Consider the following 21731-nt stretch of genomic DNA (forward strand, 5'->3'; position numbering starts at 1 on the left):
GTTGAAGGCTTGTTCGTCCATTTGACAATAGCTGGAAGGCAAGTCTTCTGGTGTGAAGGCTTTGAGGGAGCTTTAAATGATTCGCTGTTCATGTTAGTGTGTAGTAGAACTATAGCCTAAATAGTACATGTATGTAGTTTTGGTAGTGTTTTTAGCATATTCCATATGGCATCCTGTTGAAATGGTATGTATTGCATCAAATGTATTATGATATTAAAAAAGAGTTGGGCTTGCTGATTTACTGCCATTTACTGAGTGGGAAGACACTGTACACAGAGTTAATCTCGTTTAGTATCTGGTGAATGGTTTGGTGTCTTATCTAGATGCTGAAATTGGTGAATTTCACAGAAGAGAAAAATATTTAAAAATTAGTGTGGTGTATTTCTTGTGGAATTCTGTTTCTAATAACTTGGTTAATTAATTGTGGATTACAATTACTGTTCGCACTGTAGTAACAAAGCTCCTATTGTACTAAGCAGAAAGGACTGAGAAAATGAGCTTGTCCTGTTGTTTATTTTTTAAGCCAGTAGCAACACAAAGCATAGAATACCATGCATACAGATGCAAACCTTTTACAGTTTATTTTTCTTTCCGTGATTTTAAGTTTGAGAGCCTTATTTTGGCATCACAGGTTCCTTGCCGTCTTGTGGATTTAAACCCCGCTTTCCTTTTTACTATCTCTTCACACCCTTTTGTTTCAGGCATCGCCTGCAGCTCTCATCCCTCCTTATTTTGGAGGCTGTTGTTTGTGTCAGCTGCTCTTAGTTGTTCGCTGCAATAGAGCCTCTGCGTAGCCTATCTTCTACCTGCTCCATCCTTTCTTTTATCCCCCTACCTTTCTTTTAAATGACCCTTCTCCTGCTTTTTGATTCAGCAGCTGTATGCTTAATCCTTCCAGGTACTGTTGTTGCTACCCAGACTGGTTTTTTTCCTCACTTGTTTGGGTCCTTGGATTTTTGTAGCACACCATTTCCTTGCAGCTGCTTGTTCCACCTCTTCTTACTAATATTTAAAATTTACCAGTAGCCTGATTTTTTTTTTTTTTTTAATGTGCAATACCGTCATCTCAACAGACGTGTTCCTATATGCAAGTTAGAAATCTGCCTCATGCAAGCAGCTACAGCAGGTGATGTCAGTGAGATTATTTCCCTGAAGCAGCAGGTAGTTGGGGGATCCAAATTTTCCCAAGAGGTTGATTTTAAATTCTCTATCTTGCACCAAAATCCATAGCTCCTAGTGCATTCCCTGATAAGCTCAGTTGTCTCATACCATTAGTTCTCAGGTTATCACATACCAGCCCCAAAAATGCTGTTGAATGAGGGTTAGACTTCTCTTTATATTTGATCTCTGAATTTGTTTTTCGAGATTAAACAGTCAGAGTATTAGTTTTCCTTGCTTAGTTCTCCCTGAAGATTACTGAATTGTATTTTCTGCCAGCCCTGGATTTGCATGGGTTCTGGAAAGGTGTGTTCCGTTATTGCTAGAGAGAGTGCTGGTTTATGATTATGAAGATCTGGATGCATAGTAATGTAAAGCATTTATCTCAAAACAAAAGGACATCCTTGAGTTTACTTCCGTCTTTGGACTAGAGCTACAAAACGTGTGTGTATGTATGTTTATAAAATTGGTTTTGAAACTAGCTCATAAGCAAGGCTTTGACAATTGTGCTCCGTAGAATTTGAATTTACTGTCAAAGGGCTAATGGAAGCTAGCATTCTCAACTGCTGACTTGCACTTCAGGCACCCTTTGGATGCATGGCTGCTGTAACATACTTTCTGACTGCAGTAAATTACTGAAACTTCAGGAAGTCTTGAGCTGTGAGCTGGAAGTCTTTCTCCATGTGACTGGTCACGCATCGTTATGTGGCCAAAATGGGGGTGTCCCATTTGTGTGCTGGGCTTATGTCCATTGTGTGAAGAGCAGCTGCTGCTTTGTATTCTTCAGGAAAAAAGGTGGTGGCAGAGAGATCAGAAGCCTGCTGATTGCTGTAGCCTGCTTCCTGTCTGGTTTAGGAGAAGGGGAGAAAAATGACAGCACAAAGTAGGTCACTGGTCAGCTAAAGATTCTGGCCTGTAGGTGGTGGCTGGGCATTTTGGCATTTCCACATCCCGAATCAGTGTCCTAACGAATCCTGCAGAATTCTTGAAAATAAGAGAAACAAATGTGAGGGCAGTATTTGATGAAATAGTGCTGCTTACCTTTACAGACTATAGCTTGATTTCAGGGTGGAGTTTTTTGAACCTAAATGTATTTGTTACACTCTAGAGGAGCAGGAGCAAGGCATCAAATAATAATTCAGACCAAGCCCTGTTCGTCAGAGTTTAATTTGCAAGAAGCTAAAGAACAAATAAAATAAAAATGCTTGGTATTAGTCACTTGAAACAGTCAGGAATTCTGTGGTAGAGGAAAGGAAAAGGGATCTCTCTTCCATAAGCTCTCCTTGGAGTCCAGAGAAGGAGAGGATGAGTATATCTTCCTACTTCCCTATTCTTTTTTTTCCTCTATTTTCTTTGTTTTCTATTTTATTCTCTATTACCTTGAGGTGATTTGTGAATTTTTACATGCTTGCTCCTATTTCTGTTTAGTCATGGGATTATAACTTGCTGCTCCTTTAATACACTGCTCTGCACCTCCCAGTATTTGTGTATCAGTTTTCTTCAGAAAGCCTTTCAGGCTTGATCCAGATGTGGTAACACTGTTGTCTTGTTTGAGTGAGGTCTGAGTTAGATAATGAAGAAATTGTCTACTTCTGTTGTAACATTACTTTTAACAGGGTTGCGGTGTGTCGCTCTTGGATGTTGACTACAAGTAATGCTTAGTACTTGACAGCATCTTGTAGTATTTACTATTAGTATTTTTTATGGCTCCCAGCTGAACTGGTGTATGAGAGCAATGGCATAATAACTTTTATTGAAAATCAGTAGCAATATAAATTTTTAAATTTATATTAATCTAGAAGGAACACAAACTCTGTAGTTGAAGTTCCACATTTCAGACCTGTGGTTTTGAACCTGTTTTTTCCTTTATTTAATCTTTGTTCTTGTACAGATGCTAATCCTCACAATCTCTCTATGTTTGGAAGTTATTTGGCTGCTATTATTTCCCTTTAATTTTTTTTAATGCATTTTATTGTTATCTGGCAGGAGTAAGAAAGAAAATATGTCTGTGAGCACGTGAGGATAGAATGTCTCATCAGTGCAAGAGTACGTAACATTCCTGGATGAAAGGGAATGTGGCGTAGCAGCCAAAACCAAATATTTAATTTTGAACCAAGTTATTGCAGGGAGGTTTGATTCAGGAAAAGTAAGCTTTGGAGAAATTTGACAGAAGATAAAAATAATAGGATATTTAAAGGTGTTTGGAAGTACTCTATTTTGTTCAAGCACTGAAAGTGAGAGTAGGAATAAAGGAGGTTGAGAGTCTGGCATTATGAGGCAATGTTGGTTTCTCGTGAATGTGTATTTTGCTCTTAGAAATGTAGACAGTTCTATTTGCTTAATTTTGGTTTTAGGTAACTGTTTCTATGGAAAAAGTCAGGTATTCCTGCAGTAAAAGTTTACTTTCAGATGCTTATCCTTTTGAGAGGCAGATCTAGTGCAGTGGAAAGTTGTGCTGGTTTAATAGCAGTGGAACAACTTTTTAGATTGTCTGTGTAAGCCATCTTAGAGCAGCTGGCACCTGAAGTGCAACGTAAGAATTCAGAATAAGTAGCATCTTCCTAATGTGCTTACAGAATCATGTGTTCTTTGGAGCACTCCTGGCAGAATGGTTTTAGAAAATCCCCTTTCATCCTCTTCCCTCTTCTATGAATGGTGTTTCTCTCTTGGCTTTGTGTCCCTCTCCATTGACTGAGGAATTACCAATAGCTAGCTGCTGTAATTGTGTAGCAGAACACTCACCAGTACAATTTTTTGGAAGAGGTCCTCATTTAAACTGGAAGATACGTAAGAAATAATTTGATTGAAATAAATGAACACTGCCAAAAATCCAGACCAAAAATGCAGTCTTGGTTTTAAATTTAAAGCATTCTTTAAGAGTTACAGGGCAAGTAATTTTGAAACCTGTTTTGTTCGGGAAAGTGTGAGGGATAGTGTTTCCTCTGTACTTGTGTTTTGGGAGCAGTAGGAGAGGATTCCTCTATTAACTCTGAAGTGCTGTTAGATAGAAGAAGAAATAATTTCAAGGGGAGACTGGGATTGCTATTTCTTGCCTAGCCTTATACTTTCTTGGTTAGCACAGCAGTCAGTATGACTGACAAAAGGCTTGTGAAGCTGCAGCGTTCACTTGCATCTCGTACAAGACCCAAGAGTGTTTCTTTATTTAAATTGTGCTTTCTCTGGATACGTGTCCTATCAGGAAATTAAAAGCATAGCTTTCTGAGTAACTATCTCATGTTCCAGTCTGTTTCAGGAAGGTGTACAGATTTACACAGGAATAAATTTAATACTGTTAGCTGTTTCTTAATGAAATCTAACAGTGCATCTTTCAAGCTGCCTGTTTGATTACATACATAAGTACAGAATCAAGAATGGTATCTTACATCTGGTGATTATTTTTACTTGTACTATTCAAAGACCCTGCTTCTAGAAAGTAGCTTTGTGCCTGAGAAACTCTCCTAGATATGAGAAATAGGTGTTCATTAACCCCAGTTCAGGTAGAAAACTTTGGAACTTTGCCTTGAGATTTAAATTGAGATGTATCTTTTTCTTTTTTTCTTCCCCACTGCTACACGCACCTTTTCATATTGGATAAATATTTTGGCCCAGGTGAGTTGGTAAGAAAATCCAGAAATCTAAGAATTTATTCAGTATTTAAAATGACATTAAACTGGAAAGCTCACAGGAGTATAGTCCAAACAGGACCTTTAAACTACTTAGTACTCTGTGAACTAAAAGCTTAAATTTATTTTAACAATTAAAATTGTTTTCTCATTTTCCTACTGTTATGAGGTAGATTGATTGGGTTTTTTTTTTGAAAAGCAAATGATAAATTGCTTAAGACTATAGAGTGAATGTTGTCTAGAAACGGACAATGTATATATTTTTTCCCCCCTTAAAAACTTTAGAAATAAATGGGGTTTTGAACTGAACAAACATCTCTTCCTCTTTCTAGTTAAAAAGTGAATATGTGATTTTTCCATTGGGGAACAGAAGGTCAGCAGTCAGTTTTATTTTCAGCATTTTATAGACAGTTTAAAGTGAAATCCCTTGAAAAGTAGGTAGCGGTGTTTCAAGGGATTAGCAGTGAAACGTAGCAATCCACAGTGATTCTGAGCTTTGTCCTTCTGTGCGAGATCAAGGTTAAACTTCTTATGTCTGAGGACTGTTCTTTGTTTATACAATACATAAATGTACTAATACTTCCAGTGAAGTATAGCTCCTGCAGACCATTGAATGTTTGAGTTATGGGAAAAGAAGAAGCAGTGGAAGGAAATCTTTCAAACACTTTATTATTTGGAATCTTGAAAGAAATTCAAGGATGTCTCCTTTATAAAATCTCATGATGTTCACAGTGTCCTGAGTGGCTGACTGTTTTAATTTTGAGGAGAGAAGGAAGGTTTATTGATAGTAAGGATGAAAGTCCATGAACGGGGGTACACTCAATTTGTTCTTCTGTAGAGCATGTTTCACCGGTCTGTCATAAAGCTAATATTACCTAAATGTCCTCTCAGCAGAGCATCTGGATTTTTTTTTTGACCTTGTGCGCTTGGCTCCCTCCTACCCTGTTTTTGTAAAGGGCTGTGGAGAGGTTGTTAGGTGTGAAATTATTTGTAATTTTGTCTTATGTAGACACCTATGGTATGTTTTATTCTTCCCAGACTTTCCTTCTCTTTTATCTTGTTTGTTTTTGGTTTCATGTGTTTCTGAATAGAGAGGTAAACTTAATGCTGTCTGCCGGGAGGAATGAAGAGAGAGTTAGCCAGAGCAAGAGCAACAAACATTAAGCTTATCTGTGTCTCTGTAGAAACACCCATAAACCAACGCAGAGATGTGGTCATTAATCATTGCTGCTGTTTTAGAGGTGAGATGAGGTCTCTTTTCCAAAAATTTTCTTTAGGGAAGCAGAGTTTATTAACTGCATCATTTTTCTGGAACTGCTTTTAAAAGCATTCAGGAAAAGGTGAGCCAATGCTCTTTTCTGGCCCTCTTGCTGTATCTAAATGTGAGGCAGTTTGAGATTCTGTTGTGTTTACTCTGCAGTCAAGAAACATGGGCCAAAAAAGTTGCCACCTTGCTGTTTGTCTCATGTTGTTTGCAGCCAAAAGGTCTAAAGGTCTCTGCACATTCTGGGGTTTTCCACTGCTGTCTAGAATGTACCATTGCTCTTGATTGCCTTCAAAATAAAGCAAGAAGACTTTTTGCACTAATAGTGGAAAAAGTCACCGGAGGCTGGGTCATTCACAGTAGCTGCATCTGCATTAGGCTGCTGATGGAGACAGAAAAAAACTTGCAGCTGCTGCCTATACTTGCCTGAGCCCTGCCTGCTGCTGGGGATTGCAGCAGCAGGTGCAGGAAAGGGAGGTTGAGGGCAGATGGCACAAGCACGTAGAGGCTAAAGGCTGGAGAAGGGGCTTGCTAGGAAGAGAGATATTAGCCAACTGTCTGCCATTGGAGTTGCTTTATTTTCAGACATCATTATTTTTTCTCATCTTTCAACAAATTAAAATCAGCAAAGATGACAGTTCACATTCCTTGTGTTTTCTGATAAGTATATGATGAAAGGGCATGAAAAGATGTATAGTCTTCAAGATACGGGTAAATACCTTCTTCCAAAAATACTGTCTTGGTGAGATGAAACAGTAAAAATCATCTAACTACCAAAATCCGCTCTCTTAGTGTTGTTTCCTGGGGTTTTTTTTGCTTGGTCTCTAGAAGGTTGCGAGTACTGTCTGTTAATCTTTGTCCTGTTTTCTGAATGACATGTGGATACACATTTCTTAAAAACAACGCGCACCCCAAACAAACTGAAATATGTTTGTTTGTTTATTTTAATCCCTTAAGGTTGTCATCCCATATTTATGGAAGTATTTGAGTTAGGTTTTTCTTACAAGCCCACTGCCTTGTCTGATGGTGACCGTACTAAGCTTAGTTAAAGACCTGTTGAAGTGTTCTCTCTGTAATTTCTATTACTATCACTATCTATCTTTTAAGCATAGGTAAGTTATAAGGCTTGTAGTTAGTACTGTGAAACTGTAACATGAGCTGCTATAATACCACCTTGTTCCTGTAAAATACCAGCTTTTTGTCCTTTGAAATAGAACTTTACATTTAAATTATCTGTCAGAAGCTAAAAACAAACACTGCCTGCTTTATAACAGGCATACTGTTCCAAAAGAGGCTATAGAAATATCCTTTTCAAGTAAAACATCAAAAGAGTTTTAAAAACTTAGCTTCCTGAAGCAGCAGAGCACTTATCATGTAAATAGAAAAGATAGTACTTAGTATTATGTGTTTTAAAGTCTGCCACATTGATTAGCATTTGTATCTTGAACTGCACCAGATGAGGAAATTTTGTGGTATAGCAGTATTACTAATGAAAATCTTAAAAAATACGGAATTGGGAGGGTTAGCTTGTATGAAATTCACAACACGAAACAAGTGTTAATAGCACATAAAATTAGAGTAGTGTTGCATGGTTAGTAGAAGGCCAGAACTCAGATTTGTGTTCTTCTGATGTTGCAGCAGCCTACCTTAGCCTGGAGGGCTTTCTCTTTGTACCACCAGAGAGTTAGCAGGCTAAAGTACCTGCTACTTTTCATAGAATCATAAAATATTTAGGGTTGGAAGGGACTTCTAAAGGTCATCTAGTCCAACCCCTCCTGCAGTGAGGAGGGACATCCTCAAGTAGATCAGGTTGCTGAGAGTCCTATCTAATCTGACCTTGAATATTTCTGGGGATGGAGCATCTTCCACATCTCTGGACAACCTGTTCCAGTGTTTCACCACTCTCATTTAAAAAAAAAAAATACTTTAATCTAGTCTAAACCTACTGTCTTTTTTGTTTAAAACCACTACCCCTTGTCCTATCCCAATAGGCCCTGCTAAAAAGCCTGTCCCCATCTTTCTTATGTATTGGAAGGTTATGTAAGGTTGTTTCTTCTCCAGGCTGAACAACCCCAACTCTCTGAGCCTGTCTGTATAGAAGACGTGCTCCAGCCCACTGAACATCTTGGTGGTCCTCCTTTGGACCTGCTGCAACAGGCCCATCCATGTGTTTTCTGTGCTGAGGGCCCCAGATCTGGATGCAGTATTCTGGATGGGGTCTCACCAGAGCAGAGTAAAGGGGCAGAATCACCTTCTCTGACCTACTGGCCACACTGCTTTTGATGCAGCCCAGGATGCAGTTGGCTTTCTGGGCTGCAAGTGGACATTACTGGGTCATGTCCTGACTTTCATCTACCAATGCTCCACAGTCCTTCTCCACAGGGTTGCTCTCAATCCCTGCATCCCCCAGCCTGTGCTGATACCAGGGGTTGCCCTGACCCAGGCACAGTACTTTGTACTTGGCCTTGTTGAACCTCCTGAGGTGCCCATGGGCCCAGTTCTTGAGCTTGTCCATGTCCCTCTGGATGGCATCCCATCCTTCAGTTTTGTCAACTGTAGTTTGGTGTTACACGTAGACTTGCTGAGGATGCTCTCGATTCCCACATCTGCGTCACTGATGAAGACATTGAACAGTGCTGGTCCCAGTATGGACTCTGCTTGTCACTGATACCCATCCAGACATTGAGCCATTGATCAATATCCAAATACCCTCTGGATGTGACCATCCAGCCAATTCCTCATCCACTGAGTAATCTATGCATCAAATCCATATCTCTCTAAAGTAGAGAGAAGGATGTTGTGGAGGACTGCGTCAAAGGTCTTACTGGAGTCCAGACAGACAACATCTGTAGCCTTATCCACAGTTGTAGTCACTCCATCATAGAAGGCCACTAAGTTGCTCAGGCATTTGGTGAAGCCACTTTCTCACATAACTATTAGCAATTTTATTCCTATTTGATATTTTCCAAAGTCTTAGTGTTGTGTTTCTTCTTTCAACTTCTGACATTATATGCCTCAAATGATGAAGCTGTATTAGTCTGAATAATGGGCACCCGTGACTGTGAGGTGACTCTGGCTTTCAAGAAAGGAGGAAAAAATGTGAGCTGGAAAATTGCCCTCATTGTGCTTGGCAGCCTCTACTTTTGAGGGCATCCCCACTGGTCTTGCACGACAGACACTTGTGCTACACCTTCCTGCTGAAGTGGGGCTTGGAGAGCTGGAAAAACCTACAACCATCAGATATTGACATCACTAAGAATCTGGACTGCAAGTAAAACATAAGTGGGTCTTGCTGAGGAGATGTAGCCTTTTTGATTATAACTATTCCTTTTCCTTAAATGTTGAGTTTACATTTTAAGAGATCATTTGAAGCAGTTCCTGCTTGCTTATTTCAACTGAGCAGACTCATTTGTGTGATAGACTTCATGAAAACTTTGGATGGGAAATTTTTTACAAACATCTTTTTATGCATTCTTACATAAACACACAAAGATTTCATTTTTGTTGAATAGTAAAATGCTGTACTGACTCCTTAGCAGGAAGGATGTATTTCTGGGTGTTTTAACATGTATTCTCCTTTATTTCTTTGTGTGTCTTTGAAAAAGACTTCTAAGCCACGTACAAGTCAAAAACACATGCTTAAGTTCTGTGCTCTATTGGAACTATGCAGAAATTCGTTACCACTAAACTAGTCTTGAGGTTTCCTGTTTGCTGTTGTTCTGCAATGTGAGATACAAGGTGCTGGCACGTAGCTGTAGCTGTATTAGAGATTGGGATATCAGATATGTTGTGGGGCGGAGAAAGGCCAACCTTGCCTAGCAGCTGTCAAAGGCATTTGACTGCAGAAACAAACCCCAGCCCTCACCACTGTGCCCATGAACAGTGGCAGGCCATACCAAGGGGACAGGGTCTGTAGATAGCAAGGTCAAGTTAGTTGGTACAGCTCTAAATTACTGGTTAATTGAGAGTGATCCTTCCCTTTTATTTTGAGATATAGCGCCTGGTATTATAGCAGCTCACGTTACAGTTTCACAGTACTAACTACAAGCCTTATAACTTACCTATGCTTAAAAGATAGATAGTGATAGTAATAGAAATTACAGAGAGAACACTTCAACAGGTCTTTAACTAAGCTTAGTACGGTCACCATCAGACAAGGCAGTGGGCTTGTAAGAAAAACCTAACTCAAATACTTCCATAAATATGGGATGACAACCTTAAGGGATTAAAACAAACAAACAAACATATTTCAGTTTGTTTGGGGTGTGTGTTGTTTTTAAGAGCTCCTAAAAGTCCCATCCTTTCGGTGCCTATAGAAGGGGACCGTGGCAGGGCTGTCCTTCCTGGGTGCACAGGCTGTAGCGCCTCTGGTGCCATTAACTGTTGCACTGGCCTGGATTGCTCTCACCCTTTCATCTATAACTATGCTTTTCTGGTTGTATTTTAATTTTTTTTCCCCCATAAGTGACTTGAAAGGAAACCAAGTGCTTTTTGTGCTTAAGAACAAATGTCCTGCTGCTGCCAGAAAACAGGACATCCAGCAACAGGAGTGCCATCTCGGCCTCATGGCACCTGCTGAGCATGCCTTTGAGTCACTCCTGCATTGTCCTGTCATTGGGGCTGTCCCCTCACTAATTGGTACATCTGTTCAGCTTCGGCAGATGGGTAGACCTAAACCAGGATCTCAAAAGAAGTGGAAAAAAAAATTTAGTGGATAGTTAAAACTGTGATAGCTTTGTGGATGTTTCTGATATCTTGGGGTGCATTTGAACATTGTTTAAATTTTTCTTATTACTTTTATATTCTAGTTAATGACACAGAAGAAAATGGTTGTCTCTGTAATATAATCCCACAGTGTAGAAATAAGTATTCAGCTTTTTTCCTGCATCAGGTACAGTCCACTTAATATTCTATCTAATTCTCTACTTATTCTTTTACTAATACTTAAATTACTCCAATGCAGTTTTAATACCTTTTTAATAGTTCTTGATGAGCTGAATTTTACTTCTTTCAATACTTTCAGTTTTCCTTTCTGGACTTCAGCTTGTTGCTATCAGTTTTTCCTTTTCAAGGAAAGGACCAGGGAGAGGGGACACAAGAAACCTCTAGAGCTTTTTATCTCACTTTTTTAACAGGTTCTTTTTTTAACCAATTCTTCTTTTGTAGATGCTGAATTGTGAGAGTAGGTTGGAAATGTAATTCTAAACATTCCTCCTTTGCAGTGGATTAATTTATTTACATCTTTGTTCATATTCATTCTTTACAGCTTCCACTCATCTTTGCTTTCACCTTTGGAAAACTGACCCCTAAAGTACAGACAGCAGCATCTATTGATTGTGACTGTGTCTCCAGTTTGCACATCAAAGTAAATTAGATAATAATTACTTGCACTTACTCAGCTATCACTTTCAGTTCTATAATCAATGCATCCTAATGAGACCTAGTAGTGAAATCCCCTGAATTAATTGTCAAGCTTGTGCTAAAACAGTCAACTATTTTAGACTGCCTGGGCATGGGGGGGCTTTTTTGCTCAGGTATCGGTTTGACACCTCAGAACTACATAGCTGGGTGATGAATGCTTGTTCACTACAGCTGTTTAGTTAACTTCCTTTAAAAGAGAGAGAGTACAGTAGTCTTAGAGTAGTTTTTGATGCAGTGACCTCTTTCTGAAGAAATGTGTCTCTTGGGGTGGATTGACACATATTATATGAAGTACTAAAGTGTTAAACTGCAAAAGCAGTTAGACAAAGTGGCCTTTATGTGATCCATCTTTATTTGTCCAAGCACCAGCAAATAGCCCAAGTAACAAAGCATGGAAAGGGTTTTACTGGTTATAACAAAGGACTGTGATTAGCTGTAATTTGGGTCAGTTTGTTTATTCTTTTTAAACCTCTGCATTCTGAGATTTTGAGAATCATTAGAAATAGGTCTTCCTTGGTTTAGGTTAACTTTGGCCTTTGAATGAATGAGATGATATTTTTCTGTTTCTTCAAACATGTTCCACTGGAAATAGCTAAAAGTATGTCCAAAAGGTGTATTCTTTTTCACAAGTGTTTATTTGAATTCACATTACTGGTTCTTTTAAATGCCTTCTGAGTACTGTCTTTGCGTTGGTGTTTACTGATTCTCAAGAACTGAATGAAAAAATTTCAAATGTAAAGATGTGTTTTTTTTGAAACTTTTCTATATATCAAAACTATTCATCTAGGCTGATACAAGAAAACTAACCACACACCCACACATGCAACAAAGAAAAAAACTGTAGGTGAAAACAAAACTTCAAAATTTCCTGAAACTGTAGGCAAGCTAACCAGAGATTGCATCATCATAAACAAGAACGCTTCAGACCTAGAGCATACTTCAGATGAAGTGATCTAATAGAAGTTATTAATTGCAGAATACAGTAAGCACATCCAGGTACTATGAAACAAGTCTTGATGAACACAGGCTTTTTAAAATTTATTTTCTGCAACTATATTGCCTTAGAGGACCAAATACTGCCTGTTTCCTGTAGCTTATGAAACATTAACCGGGTGGGCACCAGATAGCTGGCCTGTCAGTAACAAATGCTGCGCAGTTCAAAACCCATTTTGATTTTTCAGGGTTTGGGGACAGGAGGAGAGGTTGTTCAGCCTTCAAATCTTAGAGAAAACCATGATATGTCATTAGTTTGTTTTCCATTCTTCCCATGTAATTAACTAAATATCATATAGTAATTATACCTTATTTAATATTGTGTAGCAATTAGGTGTTTTGTGTACATCAGTGTCATGTAAAAGCCTCTGTATGAATTCTGTCCCTTTCTTTCAGTGTGTCTTAGGAAGACATCCAATTCCAGAACAGTCTATTATATCAATTGGCACTGCCTATTATTAGAATTTTTGCTTGTTCCCTTGGTGAGGGATTAAATTTCAAGCATTACTGTCAGTAATTTTTCAGTCGTGTTCCTTTTTGCAAAACAAATTATAAGGAGAGCAACTGCTTCCTTTCTCACTGCATCTTTAAAGCTCAAACATAGCTTCTGTTTGCACTGTCCTAACTAACCCTGACATACCTGTGAGCCTTCTTCTTGAGGGCAAGAAAAAAATGTGGCTTTTCTACCCACTGGACCAGGACATGAAATTAGTCATAGTGTTAACTTGTGTGTCTATAGGAGAAGGTTCCATTTCAGGTGGAATGCTGATAAGGGTCTTTTCCTATTTGTCATTGTGGGAGAAATATATTAGTCCTATATGGGGAGGGGGAGGGAGTGAGAATTGAAATCCCAGCCTGGTAAAAAGAGACTGAGATCTGTGTAACAATTCTATGTATTTTGATATTTAAAATGACACCAAGTAAATCTTTCACATAAAGAATCACTAGTAGATTTACAAGCTTGTTGGAGCAATTCTCTTACATTCCTCTATGTTTAAGTTTCCATAATCTCAAATATTACTTGCGTGGTTCAGTTTTAAGCATGGCTTCAAAACGGCATAGGTGTTCATTTGTCTGTTTGGTTTTTTTTCCTGTCATTGCTAAGTTGTTGGGTTGTTGATAGTTTATTGAACATAACCTTTTCTTTCCTGGGCTTTCTTCTCATAAAGTTGTACAGAAGATACAGTACTAGATATTCCACCAATGTCTGCCTTTATTCTGCCATATGGTTAGTTAATGTTCCTCACCTGTCTGAGCAGACTTTCAGTACAGCCTTAACTGACTTGACTTTGGCTGAGTTTTTGTTCATTGCCTTCTTGGCTGGGCAATTTTTCAGTTTTTGCCCTTTCTCCTAAGGGCAATTTCGGGTAGAAAAATGTTCGTGTGTGCTTCTTCAGTAGGGCAGCTTCCATTGAAGACAGGACTCCTTTCCTAACAAAACCTAAACTGGAGGGAAGAAACAAAGTGGTTGAAAATATGTGAGCTCAGTCTAAACTATATTAGTTTTAACATTTCAGCAAATACAATGTTGGTAAAATAAATTAGTTTTTTAGGACTGATAGCAGTGAAGGAATTGCTGGATTAAAAGGAGTTGGAGTTGTGTATTGGTCACGTAGGTGATACAAGAATTACCTTTTGAAGGTCTGGGTTGTGGAATTCTGTTTGCTCTCATTTAATGTGGTGGTTTTGGTTTTTAAGGTTGGAAGTTGGATTGCCATAAAAGTAAAGCAAATACTCCTTGATACGGTAAGGTAAAAACCAGGGTCATGTGAAACAATATTTTATGGAGGTAAGATTTGCATTTCATGCACTTACAGTTCCTTGCAGAAGTATTTCAAAGCTTTTCACTGGTGCTTTTTAAAGTGTGGAATGTTGTTCTGTCAGGTAGGAGAAGACAACTCAGTATTTCAGTGCTAGGACTTCTGAGCTTTTTGAGAAGGAACTTTCAAGGAAGTTGTGCACTCTTAGCAGTAATGGATTTTCATTTTCTTGATGTGAAGGAATCTCATGTTGCCATTAAAATCTTTGGGAACTGTGGTATGTTTTGTTTTGCAGTCTGTAAGCAGTACACTAAAGAAATTTCATGCTTTCAGTCCACATCAAGTTTTTATGGTACTCTCAGATGCTTTGGGAGGCTGTGTCATTGTGTTTTCCTTTCATTTTCCCCCAGATCTAGTTATGTTGTCGGCTTATAATCTTTTATTTAGCACATGGCTGTGTTGTGGAAGCATTTCAAAACTATTACTTCTACAGCCCCCCTTCTGGGATACAAATGTGTCCTAATTCACATACTAGGAAATCTTAGCTCTGCAGATGTCACAAGAAGAGCCATATTGTCCTTGATGGAGCCAGTCTAATGATGTAATCATAAGAAAATAATTTTAAGAACTTTAATGTATTTCCCCACATTAAAAACAAACATACAAAATTAAACAAAACAAGCAAACAACCCCAAAACACAAAATAAAATTCACCCCCCCCCAAAAAAAAAAGAACAAACCTAAAACTAAAAAAATAAAAACCCAACACAACTAAGTTCTACACACATGTGTACAGCTTTAAATGGACAAATGTTGAGCTGCAATTACATTATGCATTTTGACTCTAAATTGTGCCCCACTTGGGAAGGAAAGCTTCTGCCACTAAACATTTAGTAAAACCTGGACTGCTTTACTGAAAGGGGTTGTGTGAGCATGGTACTCCAGAAACTTGGCTTCTCTATACCTGAATATTTCAGCCAAAATTGCAAGGGGTGGTCTGCTTGTGAAATGACATCATTTCTCAGGCATAGTGACAGTTTTACATGTCTACACTAATGGGAATTTAAGAAATCAAGTAGGTTTGAGCACCCTGTCCGGGTGAGTTTCAGAGGATTACAGTTGATGTTGTTGGCCCTGGTAAATATTCTCTTCCTGTGCTTCTGTCCTCGCCCAACACCGTGGGTAAGGACTTGATGACTTTTGCAATAGGGATCAATTCAAATTCTTTTTTTTCTTCAGAGGTATGGGAAGAGTTTAATAGTTTTCCACCAGTCACTCCTCAAATATTATTCCTAATGTGGGCTTTTTTTATTATTAATATCCTGTAATATTTGTCATTTTAATTGGCCTGTATTGTGAAAATAACCTTTTTTAGAAGGGGAGCCTATGTAGTGGCCACGTCAGCCAACTGCATTGATGATGTCCTATTTCTTCATATTCTCCATGTCCCCAGGAATAGTAAGAATTGACCATTTTACAATTGCTGAGATAAAATAAACCAACCTAATTTGGAGAGATAGATTATATTGACAACACCAGCCTCCAGAACATGTTTGATTGCAGTCCCCTGTGGCTACATCAGCTTATCGACCTGTAGGCTCTCTGTCCATTTTATGTCAGTCAGAAAGCAGGGCAGTTTAATGGAGACTGAAGTCCAAAGCTCAGGCTCTTCTCTGTCATTGTCAGATGGGATTATTATTTTAGGGGGAAAAAATGGTTGAATGGTTACTGATTTATTTCTTGTAAAACTATCAGTTCCACTGCATAAGTCACAGCCTGTTTGAATTGTAAGGATTGTGCTTTTCAGTTTTCAAAGCATCATAGCTCCTTTTTAAGTTCGTCTTGGGGACCTCAACCATGCAAATGCACATTTGAATAATGTTCTAATTGTTGTATGTTCTTTCTGGTTTTTGAGTGGAAAATGAGAGCTTAAACCTGTTCAACTCAGCTTCAGGTTTTCAAAAATCATGTCCTTCCTTGGCCATGAGGGGTAATACTCATTTAATATTTAATACTGCTGGTCCTTGCTTAGCAACCATAGCTCCAGCCTATATGCTGTTCTCCTGGAAACAAAATTCAAGATAAGAGGAGGCTATTAATTTATAATAGGGTCCACTATTGTGTTTCATGATTATAGATTAAATAAGGAAAGCACTTATTTTTCCTGGAGCAGGTAAGCTGGGTTGTCTGGCATGCAGTTTTCACAGTTTGTACTGTAGCTAAAGGGGGAAGTGTGTGTGTGTGTATTTACAGACTGCAGAAGGAACCCTTTTGGAATGTAGGTGATGTAACTTACATGCTGAACAGAATTTCTGAATGAGGTTTGGTTTTTTAATTACCTTTCTGTCACATAAACTATTAGGTATCAGAGAAGATAGGGTTGTGAACTTCCAAGACCTAGGCAACAAAGTCAAATGTTACAAAGATCACTGGACATGAATAGATTGAAGTACTTTTGCACCTCTTTCTACTAATCTGTAGTTTAAATAAAATTGACACCTTTTATTAAAAAAAAACCCAAAATCTGCTACATTGATTTTCAAATATGTTCTTACCTCCTACCCTCTCTGTCCTCCTCCACTTCCCTCTCCCAACCCTCATGGCAGCAATTAGAACACTTAAGGTGACTTCTCAGAATTTAGAAGGTAAAATCAATGTGCTTTGGTTGGCATTATAATATATTTGAATGTCATTGGTACTAGCGTTGGACTTATCCTTGCACACTATTGTGCTCCCTCACATTGTTCCTGGTAATTGCTGGGATGCGTAGGAAAATGTGGAGGCATGCAGCTGTCTTGGTGCAGCTGACAAATAGCTTTGAGAAAGATCATTGTTCTTACAGGTGAGTGAGAAAAACACAGCTCATTCAGTCTTAATGGAACTCTGGATATGTTTCAGGTAGGGAAGAAATGAAATCCAGTGGGTGCTCTTTTCCACCCCCCTGACTAATGCCTGGTGCAGGACTGTGCTGAGCTGGGATCTTCCTGGGAACAAAGGAGGAGTGAAGACTCTTAAATGCAGTTTTGTGCTGCCTGCACAAAACGGTGAACAAAGACTTGCTAAAGACAGTACCCTCTTATTGATGGCAGATTTCCTTGCTGGGTTGCATTACTTCTTGAATTATTTCTTAATTTTCTACTAAAAAAAGATGGATAACTTCGTTTAAATGCAGAAGACTTATATGTGACATTAGTGTGAGGATGCGAAACTAGTGCAGAAGGAAAAAATATTTTTGAAATGCTGCTATTTTATTTTTTTACTTGGATCAGAACTTGGAATGCCACATGTGAGATACTTTTATAATGCTATATGCAAAACCTAAATGGATTTTATAAATTAGCTTTTGTTACTATATATCCAGATAATATTTTATATATATTCTGAGGAAGTGTATGTAATACATTATGACCAGCATTTACTATCAAGGTATTGCCATATTTTAGTGGCAAAAAAGCAAGAAAGGTCGATATGACTTCCCTTATTTTTAAAAGAGGGTTTTCCCTGTATGGCATTCTAATTTTTCCCTAGCCTTTTTCTTGCTTATTTTAGAAGAATTCAAAGAAAAAAATGAGTAAGAATTATATGACATAATTTACTGAGGATAATGTTTTAATATTTTGTTGCAGAAGGACTCCATGAAAGATGACAGAAGAAGTTATTGTTATTGCGAAGTGGGATTACACTGCACAGCAAGACCAAGAACTTGACATCAAGAAAAATGAGCGTCTTTGGCTATTAGATGATTCTAAGACGTGGTGGAGGGTAAGAAACGCGGCCAACAAAACAGGATATGTGCCATCAAATTATGTGGAGCGAAAAAACAGCTTGAAGAAAGGTTCTCTGGTTAAAAATCTAAAAGACACATTGGGTAAGTCCTTCTGTATTTTGGAGTACATTTAGTTGACTTGATGAGTTTCAGGTTGGGAATGTAATGTAGATACAATTTTTTTTTAACATGCATGTTTGGATTGTCTTTATGCTTAGTTTGAGGTGACATGGTGGGTGGATGATTGAGGGAGGGAGAGACAGAGGGTGTGGGTGGAGAATCACATGTAAAAATCTGTAACATGTTTTCTTGCATCACGTCCAGCAGAAAAAGATGTTACTATTGTTCCAGTTTGTCAGAGGTTGTGTATTTTCAGTGGCTGAAAAACTGTTATTTTCACACACATATCAACTGCTGAATCCTCTCCTTTCATGCCAACTCCTCTCACTTGAAAGATGAAGGATGTAAACTGGATTGTTCAGCATAGCTCTCATAGCCAAAGCTAAATCACTGTATGAATAGGCTTTTACAGTGTGGCTGTGTACAGAGCCAGAGGTTAAGTTTCTGTGGTCCAGCATGTTCTGTCAACTTCCAGGTCCTTGAATATGTATTCTATTTTATACTTGCACATAAAGTCTTCACAACAGTCTGTCATACATATAAAATAATCTAGCTTTGAAAATTTTTATGTGTATTTTAAAGAAATCTATTTGAAAGTCAAGTGAAATGGTTTTTTTTCCTCTTTGATTTTTAAGGACTGATTAAAAAGGGCTTTGCATATGGCTAGAGAAGTTTATAAACATAGTGATAAGTTGTTGTTTTATGCCAGGAAAACCTACTAGTGGTGTTTTAGGATGTTATTAATAAAACAGAAACAAGCACATTAGAAGTGTTTTGAGGGGTTTTCTTTTGCTTCTGTTTTATGAAGTCTTACATAGGGAAAACTTCTGTTGTGGACTGCTGTACAAAATGACTCTTCAACAGAAAAATTAGGATTTGGGATTGGACTTAATAGAAAGCTAAAAGGTTCACTTAAAAATAACACAGCAATAGCTTATGTAGGATTATCCTGTACCAGTATTGTTTCTAACAAGTTTGGTTTCTTAGTCACTGTTTTATTACCATGTCTTCCACTGCTAAGTTGTCATAAAGTACATGGAAATTGAGGACTACGTAGCAGGCAAACAAGGTTATCATAAAATTTACCATGGTAATATTTAGTACCATAGTCCTTTCTACAGATACTCTTCGAATATACTGATTACAGTGCCAGGAAATGTGGTTATGCCTTTTTAATTATTTGTGTGGTTAAAATCAAAGTCCAAGTTGTGACTTTAAGCTCCTTTTATATAGATTTATGTTGTTTAAAACATAAATTTAATGTATGTATTTTGTCTGAAAGGTACCTTAGGAAAGGATTGCAGTTCTGTTGTAGTAATATTTCAAGTGTTTGTGTAAAATGTGGGCAATATCTGCTTCATGTAAACACATTTTTATGTCCAACAGAAATCTATTTAAGTGAAGGAATAGAGGTGTGTCCTGGCATATGTATGTGTTTATCTTTTCAGTCTTAACCTTAAGCTGCATGGTGCAGGGTGCTTCCCTTCACTCTGATGGTGAACAATGAAAAGGCATGAGAAAAAAAGCTTGGTGGTTTCATGGCTGAGCCATCCCTAGTGTCACATCTTCCAAACCTCAGCCCTTTGCACATACCTACATGGGTTTTTAAGTTCTGAAGCACTGTTACGATAATTTACTCATTCCCTGTTCCCTTTCCAATGGTTTTCTTGGTGTGTTTGTTCAGCCAAGGCTGAAAGTGCCTTATGATGGAATCTGGCTTTTCGTGTGCTGTGACCACACTTACCTGGTGAGCATCCAGAGTGTAAAGCACCTCTCATGCTCTTTTAAGCTCGTACATCCTGTGACAGTGAGAAACTGCCTAAGGCATACCTGTTACAGCGGGGATTACTGTAACACGCATATATCAAACCAGGAGTCCCGTGGAAAGGAAATATCTATGGACGGATTCTTGATAGCTGTTTCAGAGATGTTTATTTCTCCAGCCGCATGGCCAGGGCTCTGCTCAGGAGCTGCCCCCAGTCACGGGACCCGAGGGTCCTTGCCCGCACAAGGGAACACAAAACAATCAATGAGGAATGAGGCTGACCAGGGGCAGGGAAACACCGTGCCTCCCCCCCAGGGCCCTCTCCCAGGGCTCCACGGCAGGGGGGGAGACCCCAACACATACCTAACTCACAAATTGATTCAGAATATTCTTTAAATCCACCCAAAAGAGTTGGTGCTTAAGAGTGTTCTTTTTTAATGGTTTAGGTGCTGTGAACTCCTTACCGTAATGAAACGTGTGTGCTGTGCACCACGTGTCTGTACTATTTTTTTTACCTTGCTTGAATCAGAGTCGTCAACTAAACTATAGTCTTTAAGCCTTTCCTGTCTTGCTGTACAGTAATTTCCCATTCAGAACAAGCAGAGTATGTGTCCTTCCTTAGAGGAGCCATTGTTCTGAGAGGCCTTCAAAAATGCACTCCTTCTTTTTAAACAAAGGCTTGCAAATTACAAGACTGATGCTTCATCTAGTGAAACAGCTTTTGAAAGTTTTGCTTCACCCAGTGAAGCAAGTTCTTAAGTTCTCTCTATACAAATATGTCTAATGCATCATCACTCCTGCCTCTCCAAGGATCACAAGAAAATTCTCATTAAAATACCTCCTAAACCAGCACAGTTGGGAATGATGGTCATGAGTATTAGTCCTTAAACCAAATCTGTTTCCAGCCTTGATCTTGAAATATCAGGTACTGAACTCAAAAAAAAAAAAATCCAACAGTGTCACTTAGTAGTCTGTTAATAATTAATTATGAGTCTTGTGAAGTCTCAGGAGAGAAACAGCAGACTCATAGCTACTTCCAGTGACGTACCTGGACCCGCCTTTCATACTTGTGTCGCTCAAGCAAATGGTTGTTCCCATGGAGATGCACTTTTCCCTGCCTCTTCTTTAATAGATTACATTTCCTTGTGTTAAAAAATAAATTCATCTGAAAGCATTTTTGTCATGCAAGTGATGTCATGTGTTGTCTATGTGATTACCTGTGGCTATCTGCCACTCTTGTGCTTATCCACAGTAATTACCGGTGCTTGATTTATACTTTTATATTCAATAAATATGAAAAGTGACAGCCATAGTTCAAATTGTGGCAGGCCCATAGAAGCTATAACTATTTAATTAGTAGTTCCCCTCGTTTGCTGTTGAAGAGGCATCATCTGAATAGTTGTTCATCTTTGGCAGTCTGTGTTCTAATGAAATTTTATCCCACTATGTTGATGTCTTGTACACAAAAGCCAAAGTACACCACGAAAGTTTACTACCTTTTTGAAGTTGCCTTTATCTGGAAAACTTATAATCTCATCAGAGAATGAAGTCATGCCTGTTTGATACTAAAAACTAATTTTCCCAGAACTGTTGACTGTCATTAATTATATCTCACCCCTTGAATATTTTATTAATAGAGTCCTATCAGCTTTATTGTTTTTTGGCTTGGGGTTGCTGGAAGGTTAATGGACATGTGGGTACCTAGAATAGGCAGCTTGATGTTTTAAAATATCAGCCCATTTTTAGCAGTGTCTTAACTCTTCTTGAATTTCTATTTTGTTTCAGTATTTTTTTGAAAAGAATATCAAATAAAATGTGTTCAGAGACAGCTCTCCTAAATGTGTTGGGTGCTTATTAAAAT

At 38.4% G+C, this 21731-nt stretch overlaps 1 protein-coding gene across 2 annotated transcripts in view; it reads left to right on the plus strand.

Moving 5' to 3' along the window:
• The window catches only part of NCK2 (NCK adaptor protein 2), an 86415-nt gene that overhangs the window by 36908 nt on the left and 27776 nt on the right, over nt 1–21731 (plus strand). For both annotated transcript variants that reach the window (XM_032100428.1, XM_032100427.1), the window contains one exon: nt 17846–18087. In XM_032100428.1, the coding sequence (XP_031956319.1) occupies nt 17862–18087 (226 nt within the window). In that variant the 5' untranslated portion in view covers nt 17846–17861. The remainder of the gene's footprint in view (nt 1–17845; nt 18088–21731) is intronic.

Source organism: Corvus moneduloides, chromosome 2 (assembly GCF_009650955.1).
Source record: "Corvus moneduloides isolate bCorMon1 chromosome 2, bCorMon1.pri, whole genome shotgun sequence".
In the NCBI taxonomy this organism is placed as follows: domain Eukaryota; kingdom Metazoa; phylum Chordata; class Aves; order Passeriformes; family Corvidae; genus Corvus; species Corvus moneduloides.